At 39.9% G+C, this 8,871-nt stretch overlaps 1 protein-coding gene across 6 annotated transcripts; it reads left to right on the forward strand.

Moving 5' to 3' along the window:
- The first annotated feature begins 269 nt into the window (after window positions 1-269).
- Window positions 270-8,209, forward strand: LOC133708779 (disease resistance protein RUN1-like). Of its 6 annotated transcripts, XM_062134303.1 has the most exons (10): window positions 272-648; window positions 737-804; window positions 945-982; window positions 1,952-2,125; window positions 2,335-3,162; window positions 3,246-3,408; window positions 3,566-4,667; window positions 4,945-5,223; window positions 5,344-6,790; window positions 7,157-8,209. In XM_062134303.1, the coding sequence occupies exons 5-9, from the start codon at window positions 2,736-2,738 to the stop codon at window positions 6,172-6,174; spliced, it is 2,802 nt and encodes a 933-aa protein (XP_061990287.1). In that variant the 5' UTR covers window positions 272-648; window positions 737-804; window positions 945-982; window positions 1,952-2,125; window positions 2,335-2,735; the 3' UTR covers window positions 6,175-6,790; window positions 7,157-8,209. The 6 variants fall into 6 exon arrangements, with proteins under 6 accessions (XP_061990288.1, XP_061990287.1, XP_061990284.1 ...); XM_062134304.1 differs by lacking the exon at window positions 945-982 and having other exon boundaries at window positions 270-648; window positions 3,303-3,408; XM_062134300.1 differs by lacking the exon at window positions 945-982.
- The last annotated feature ends 662 nt before the right edge of the window (window positions 8,210-8,871 follow it).

Raw genomic sequence — 8,871 nt, forward strand, 5'->3', positions numbered from 1 at the left:
CAGAATGTTTTGGGTAAGGGGGAATTAAAAAAACTTAATAGGGTAAAAATGGAAGACTTCCTCAGAATGTTTTGGTCATGTTTTGAGAAATGACTAGCCTAAGCGCCAAACCTAACATTTCGATTGCAGAGGCGGGAAATTTCCATTTTTTATTCCCTCAATGATGTAACAAATCAGACAATGTAAATGTGTCTATACGTTGTCTGAGTAAGAAAGAAAAAAAAAAGACCAATTTTAATGCCTTAGACAACTCGACATCGAGAGAAAAACTTGAGGCCACACTTGATGCCTCAGTATTTGCTTTAGCCGTCTTTCAACTCAAGAGAAAACCCCGAGCTTTTGTTCATGCCATCTTCTCACCATCATACGAAAACACTTCTAACCATCACAAATCACCATCTTCTCCAAAACCCCGAGCTTTGTAGTCTGGATTAGCTTTTGTTGGGTTAGATTAAGGTTAGAGTTGGGGTTTTAGTTCTACTGAAAAGAGGGATTGAGTTCTCACTAATCGAGTTGGGTTCTACTCGATTGGGGTTCTACTCGATTAGGGTTCTAGTTGGGATTGAGTTCTCATTACATTCTGCTGAGAAGGAGGTTCGAGTTATCACCAATCGATTTGGGTTCGAGTTTCTGAAATCCTTGCGATTGGTGAGTTAAATTTGAGATTTCATTGTTGCTCTTCAGGTTTTAAATTTTGCGAATAAGTTCATTAATTGTCTTTGTTCGTTTGGTGTAGGTGTGAAACCGCAGTGGAAAGTGATAGATTTCAAGTGGATAAGGGAGAACAAGGATGCTGTTGCTTGGGTAAATGCTTTATCATTCTGCATATGGTTTACTGAGATCCCATTCTTCTGGTTTATTGAGATATGGTCATAGGCTGAATTGGATATGCTTCTGGTACTGTGAATTGAGATATGCTTATAATTTTTGTTTTCTTTTTATAGTATTGCAGCCTAGTTTCATCGGATTTGGGTGATATCTGGTATGAGTCTGGAAATACATCCTTTTCATATGGCTTGATTATTGGGATTTTGATTCATTTGTAAATTTGCAGTTTCTAGAATTGAAATACATATAATATTCTGCTTGTTTTAGAACTAGGTTGTGTTTAGAGGGGTCTTCTTTTTTCTAGCTCACACCACCTGTTCAATGCTATGCCTCACAGAACCCTTCACTTTAATTGGGTGGGAAAAACAATATTTTTTAGCTTTCTTATTACTTGGGTGCTGGAAATTAATATATTGTAGATGAGGAGTAGAAGGTTGTTGGTGTGCTTTATATGAGTTTTGAGTGTTGTACTTATTCTGATATTTCTAAGTAACTGTTGGGAGTTTAACATCTGAAGGCTTATGGCTATTGGATGATGTAGTCCTTTACATGTTCCTGAAAAATAACTGAGCACAACCTACAGCTATATCAGACTTGGTTTGTGCTTTGATCGGTCATGAATTTAGGTTTCTTTTTGGTTGTCCTTTTGTTCTGCATCTTAGAAAGTCAAATCTCCAATTCATAGGTTTTAGTGTAGGACCAACTCTGCAGTCTTTCTTTGTAGTGAAACTAGAATGGCTGGGAACCCATTAGCAAGTAGCAAGGCTTCGTTTTTCTTGTATTTCTAGTTGATGATGCCATTTTTGCTCTTTGATGGTTTTCGGATGGTATTGCACTACTCATTTGGTTCATGCTAGAATGGAGTTGAATGAAATATTTACCGGATATCGTCTAATTGGGTATCCAAATGGCTCTTTGCTTCATGTTTATTCTGTTCAATGATCATAGTTATTGTTGATGATCTTATATATCCTAGGTATGACTTGGCGTCTGATGGGGAATAATTTTATATCTATAGTTTATCTCTACATCCAAAGATACATCATAAGGTTATATATAAATTCTGAAACTGATACTATGCCAAAAACAAAGTAATGAAGTGATTATCCAACTTTTCGTTCAGGTCATTAGTGGGACTCATAGGCAATTAATAGCCTTGGACTCATAAACCTTTATGTGGTTTGACGTACCCCTTTCAACAACTGGAAGGGGAAACCTGCTTTCTGGGAGGTGACCGGATTCCAATTATTATCTCCACGTACGTATCTCGGCTTGATGACCTTTTGCTTGATATGTGGTAAAATCTCTATGCTTCTTTGTATATCTAAATGACTAAATCCTTGGCACTTGTTCATGCACTAGTACTAGTCTGAGTCTGATGCACATATGTATGGACGCATGCATAACTTGTACATTAATAATTACTTGTTTAAATTTATTTCTCTATTCGTAATTTCGTATAGAGTTAACTTTTCATTTTAATCAGTCCCTTCCTTTTGATAACAGCATACTTGGATTTGAACTGGAGTTCATGAAGGCTGGGATAGCTATAGTGTCCAACAAGTCATTTCGTGGAAAATAACCAAGGAAAACAGAAATACAGAAGTCTGAAATTGGACAAGAATAATAATTCTGGGTCGAAACAGAAGGTTCGTGGAAACTAATATGGGGCCATGAACAAGAACTGGAAAGTAAAATATAAGAGAAAGGAACAGAAAAGTTACCAACTTTCGGTGAAAGAAACGCGTAGGAAATTGTAGCCACCAACTCTGGATAAAAAGACAAACTCGACGCCTACTTGACCTTGACTTTCTCACCGGTTGAGGGCGAGCATGTGAGAAGCGAAGCCAATTGTTTGTCATTTGACTCATTTCACTGCATTCCATATCCCTTCAATAATTACTCCAATGAAGCCATCGCCGCCACTGCCGTCGCCATCGGAGCCACCATTCCCATGGAAGTTCTTACAATACCGGCCGTCCTACGACGTGTTCTTGAGCTTCAGAGGTGAAGACACACGCAGGACCTTCACGGACCACCTCTACGCGGCACTAGTTCGTGCCGGAGTCGTTACGTTTAGGGATGCCGAGGGACTAAGATGGGGAGAAAACATAGCGGAGAAATTGGTGCAGATAATCCAAGAGTGTAGGATCTCTCTCATAGTCTTCTCAGACAAGTACGCGGATTCGAGATGGTGTCTCCAGGAGCTGGTGCAGATCATGGAGTGTAGAAGAACACGAAGGCAACTGGTTTTCCCCATATTCTATCATGTTGATCCTTCACATGTCAGAAACCAGACCGGTAGCTTTGCTCATTCGTTTCAGAAATATGAAGGTAAAAATCAAGAGCTGATCTTACAGAAGCTGAATTTCTTAATCGATTGTCTGCTCAAGGTTTTAATTCGTCCATATTTTCAGAAAAGATGCTCTCAGAAAAACAAAAAGAAGGTACAGATGAGATAGCCATATTTTCAGAAAAGATGCTCTCAGAAAAACAAAAAGAAGGTACAGATAAGATAGCCAGGTGGAGAGTTGCTCTCAGAGAAGCGGCGAATTTGGTTGGCTTCGATATTGCTGATAGGTAATACTTTTCTTTTTCCTTTTTTTTTTTAACTGCAAGTTGTTACCCCTTATCCTTTTGGTTGATCTCTTTTCAGTTTGGTCCTTTTTTAAACCTACAGTTTAAACCTGGTAATTTCGTTCTACTTCTTAGTTCTGCTTCTGAATCTAATTGACAGACATGAAGCAGAGTTTGTCAATAGCATTGTTGACGAGATATGCAGACAGCTGACCAACACACACTTGAATTTAGCTGTCTACCCAGTTGCAATAGATTCTCGTGTTGATGATATTTGTAACTGTTTAGGTGTTGGATTAGATGATGATGTTCGCATGGTTGGAATTTGGGGTATGGGTGGAATTGGCAAAACAACAGTTGCCAAAGCCATCTATAACAAATTTTATCATAACTTTGACAGTAGAAGTTTCCTAGCAGATGTTAGGGAAACAGCAAAGGATTCAAGTGGTAAGATTGCTCTGCAAGAAAGACTTCTTTCTGATGTCTTAAAACCAGCCGAGATAGTGGTAGGTGATGTTTCCAGAGGCATCAATGTGATAAGAGAACGACTTGGAAGCAAAAAGGTACTTGTCATTGTCGACAATGTAGATCATGAGGACCAATTGCACGCATTGGCTATAAGGCATGATTCCTTTGGTCCGGGAAGTAGACTTATTATAACAACAAGAGATCGACATTTACTGGAACTACTGAAAGTGGATACAATACATCTAACTCGAGAAATGAATGAAGAAGAAGCTCTTGAGCTCTTTAGTTGGCATGCCTTCCAAAATCATTCTCCTGATGAAGACTATATCGAACTCTCAAGAAAAGTGGTTACTTACTGTGGGGGTTTACCACTGGCTCTTGAAGTTTTAGGGTCTTTCCTCTTTGGAAGGAGCATAGGAGATTGGAATAGCACATTGAAGAAATTGAAAAAGATTCCTCATGTCAAAATTCAGTCAAAGCTCAGAATAAGCTTTGATGCAATTGATGAGAGCGAGAGGAACATATTCCTCCATATATGTTGTTTCTTCATCGGAATGGACAAGAACTACGTCATACAAATTCTCAACAGCTACGGTTTTTCTGCAGAAATAGAAATCAGTGTCCTGCTCCAACATTGTCTTGTAACTGTTAATGAAAAAAACAAGCTCATGATGCATGATTTGCTTCGAGACATGGGCAGAGAAGTTGTTAGTGAAGAATCCCCTAACCGTCCTGAAAGACGTAGTAGATTGTGGCGTGAGGAAGATGTAATAGATGTATTGACAGATGAATCTGTAAGTACTCCCAGCCCCATCAAGACTAGCATAGGCATCCCAATGATCCCATCTCTAATACTGAATAGTGAAGAGGCAGTGCTCAATAACGCAAAACCATCCCATCTCTAATGTATTTTATTAATTTCATATTCTAGTGTCCGTAATCCAGTCATTTCATTGGGGCAGTAAGAAATTTAAATGCATGCATTCATGACTCTTCCGCACGCCTATAGATAAATCAATTTCTCACATGCTAATAATGTTTTTTTATTAATTTAGTGCCCTCCGTTAACAGGGAACTGAAGAGACTGAAGGACTCGCTCTAAATTTACAAAGATCTGACAACATGAGTTTCAGTACAAAAGCATTTAGAAACATGAAGAGACTGAAATTGCTCCAACTCAAGTATGTACATCTCACTGGAGACTGCGACAATTTTCCCAAAAAGTTAAGCTGGCTCTGCTTACGAGGGTTTTCTCCACAGGTCATACGTAATGAGTTTCTTAATGAAACATACTTGGTTTCTGTCGACCTACGGTACAGCAACCTCCTACGAGTTTTGGAGGATTCCAGGGTATATCAAGAAACTTTCAAACATCTCCCCTCTGGTTTAGTACATTACATCACGCTCTCCTTTTCTTCTTTTTGGATTCTTGATTTTTTTTCTTTTTCTTCTTTTGGTGTTGTCTAACAGCGGCTTTGGAGATTGGCGATACTTAATCTTAGTCATTCACATTACCTAAGAAAATCACCAGACTTTTCACAACTCCCAAATCTACAGTATTTGATCCTTAAAGACTGTGTGAGTTTGCCAAAGATTGACAAGTCCATTGGACATCTTCATCAGCTTGCCTTGCTAAATCTTAAAGGATGCACTAAGCTCAAGGACCTTCCGGAGGATTTTTATAAGTTGCCTTCTGTTAGGACTCTTGTTCTTTCTGGCTGTTCGAGATTTGAGAAATTGAGCAAGGATATTGCATATATGAAGTTGAGAACTCTTCTTATAAGTGGCACAGCCATAAGTGAAGTACCATCCTCGATAGATTATCTGAGAGACTTGGACTTTTCATCTCGACAAGGCCTGAGTGGACTAAAACGATTTTCTCAAGATGAGACATCAGGACCTAGCAGGCTGCGTTTGAGGGAGCTTGTAAGCTTGTGGGAGCTTTTAAGCTTTTTAAATTATAAGGAATGGACAAGCTGGTGTTTGGTAAAGTTGAAAACACTTGCTGTTGGAATTAATGCTTTTCTAGTCCAACTAGGTAACTGCATCAGCGAGTTCACTGTAGAATACTTAGCTGCAGTGAAGGATATTTTCCTGCCACTTGCTCTAGAATACTTAGCTGCAGTGAATGATATTTTCCTGCCACTTGCTCTTAGCTGTAGTGAAGGATATTTTCCTGCCACTGTTTACTCCGCTCAAATTAGTTTTTTTTTTTTCTTTTTTTCTTTTTTTTTAAAAGATGATCAAAGGATTTCACTCCTACCCCCTGTTTACTCCGCTCAAATTAGTTTTTTTTGTTGAAGGATGTCGACATAATGTGTGCCTCTACAAACTAGGGTTTAGAGTTGTAATAGGAAAGCGTTCTAGGTATTCAATTGTATTCGGATTCTATTACCTATTGTGTACCTTGTAACTCCCTATATAAAGGGCTCCTATTATCAATAATAAACACATTACAATTCTCCTACAACACGTTATCAGTACGAGTTCTAACTCAAGCCCAAAAGAAAAAGAAAAAACCCTAAAACTGCTGCAGCCTCTAACCCTAGCCGCAGCCTCCTACTGCAGCCTGCTGCCCCAACCCACTGCCGCAAGTCCTCACAGCCTCCCTACTGTTTCCTGCCGCAAATCTGCAGCCTCTGCTGCTCCTGCCGCAAGTCTGCAACCCTCACAGCACCCCTGCTACTCCTGCCGCAAGCCTGCAGCCCCTGCTGCCTCTCTGCTGCTCCTGCCGCAAGCCTGCAGAAACTGCTGCTTGCTGCTGTCCAAACTTCTGCAGAAACTGCTGCCGAACCTGCTGCTGAAACTGCTGCTTGCTGCTGTCCAAACTGCTGTAGAAACTACTGCCACTTGTTGCTGCTGCTGCCCCAACACGCCTGCTCCAACACGCGCGTGTTCTCAAGCCCAGAACCATCACGTAAGTTTTTGTAATTAAAGTTGCTGCTTTCATGTATTTTAAATTCTCTTATTTTCTGTAGAATTTTGGAATATATGAATATATGAACATGTGTGGTTTTGAGTATTTAATAAGCGGAATTGTGGGGATTCACGCTTAACGAACTAAGAGCGTTCGTATGAACTAAGAGTGTTCATAATGCTTGGACTAAGAGCGTCCGTAAGCATCAAATTGTGACCATATTAAAAACATCATTGTTTGGTCTAATCCAAAAGAAATTCTTGGAAATCGATTTCTTGGTAGCATAGCTCGAAAATCTTATTATTGTTAGTTTTCGTGGAAGTTTAGCTCCGAAACTAATTTGTTCTTGTTTCACCCCTTTTTCAGGATGTCAAACTCGAACATACTCGATTTTTTTCCATTGGATTATGCAGGCAAAAGATACCTAACGTGGGCTCAGGATGTTGAGCTCCACCTTATTGCCCGTGACTTATTGCATACAATCCAAGAGCTTTGTCCTATAGAAACAGCTCCAGACCCTCAAACTGAGAAAGATATTTCCAGGGCACTTGCCTTCATGAAACGTCACATGGATAGTGACCTCCAGTTTGAGTTCATAAATGAGGATAGCGCTATAAAGCTTTGGCAAGCGCTTCGCGAACGATATGGCATGGCAATGTTCGTGACTCCATCCTTCCGAATACAGAAGCAGAATGGAAAGATCTTCGCTTCTCTGAATTTGACACAGTCATGCAATTTTATTCGGAAGCCCTCCGCATCAGAGCAATGATGCACTTCTGTGGCAAGACGATCACAGAAGAACAATTGATTGAGAAAACCCTCAATACCTTCCCTGTCTATGCTATGAGATCCTGTGATTTATTTAAGACTCATATAAATGCAAGACGGATCACAAGTTTTCAACAGCTTATTGAAGCTATGAACAGAGATATTGATAGGCCTCAAGATGGCCATCAAGAGCATCGTCCCATCGCTAGAGAAAGTTGCCATCGACGTCATGATCCATACGATCGAAATGCTCGAGAAGGTAATCGCCCAAGGCGACAATCACGCGACCGTAGGAGCCGTGATTTTGAGGGAAGAAGGGTTGGAAACCATGGAGCCAACGTTGGCCATGGTCATCACTTTCCAACGGCACTGGTCCTAGGAACCATGCAAATTGCGCCAATGCGCCTTAATCAAGGGAGAATCCTCTTTATGGTGTCTATTTCTGATATGGAACGTCTGATCAATGGACCCGAATTTGCAATGTACCTAAGAAGGTAGCCGCGTCATGGTGATCAAGACATCGAGTTCAAAAAGACTTTAAATCTGGCGATGAAGACAAAATGCCGCAGATTTTTTCGAATAGTCTTTTATTTTCCAAGAAATATGTAATGGCAATTATGTCTTAAATCAATAAATGACATTTTGTTTTAACTCTTTCTCACTTGGCTCACCTAATTAAGTATGATGTCTAGGAAAGTAATTGAGATTAGTGGTACTTAAGAGAGCCTCGCTCCACCGACATCTCTTCCTACTTTCCTGGTCATATTTGATTGGAGTAACCGAACGGATTGAGTGACTACAATCTATCTAAGTTTGACTTTTATTTTTGGATTAGACTTTGGTTAAGAAACTTTGATGTAATCATTGGCTATTAATAAAGTGTTGATTCTTTTACTTAATGTCTTGGACATACCTTAATTCGAACTTTATTTGAAAAATATAAAAGCCAATGGTTTTCATGTGGAAACACATTGTGAGAATGGACAAGAATTCCTTTGCATCACCTCTAATGACTACGGACATAAACAAGTATTAGAGAAACTTATGTGTCGCTCTAGTGGGTTGTATGCAACCACTATTCGAGTCATTGAATCCAACCATGTCATGAGAGATGATTTATGGGATTCTGACACATATAGGCTTTGGCATGACCGTTTGGGACACTCAGGTCGTGACATGATGATCCGTGTATTAAAGACTTCACATGGACATCCATTTTTCAGAACGAAAAGCAGTAAGAACCAAGAGTTGGTTCGAGGAGCTGCACATGCGCCTCATGGCGCCATGATTGTGCAAGACTGGCCACACATGGC

The sequence above is a fragment of the Rosa rugosa genome, chromosome 5 (genome assembly GCF_958449725.1).
Source record: "Rosa rugosa chromosome 5, drRosRugo1.1, whole genome shotgun sequence".
Taxonomy (NCBI): domain Eukaryota; kingdom Viridiplantae; phylum Streptophyta; class Magnoliopsida; order Rosales; family Rosaceae; genus Rosa; species Rosa rugosa.

Bases quoted from the DNA above. Each gene is read 5' to 3' on its own strand.
- LOC133708779 (XM_062134303.1), top strand. From the start codon at position 2,736: ATGAAGCCATCGCCGCCACTGCCGTCGCCATCGGAGCCACCATTCCCA. The intron at 3,163-3,245 runs GTAAAAATCAAG...CCATATTTTCAG, and splicing joins TTCGTTTCAGAAATATGAAG to AAAAGATGCTCTCAGAAAAA. The intron at 5,224-5,343 runs GTATATCAAGAA...GTTGTCTAACAG, and splicing joins GAGTTTTGGAGGATTCCAGG to CGGCTTTGGAGATTGGCGAT.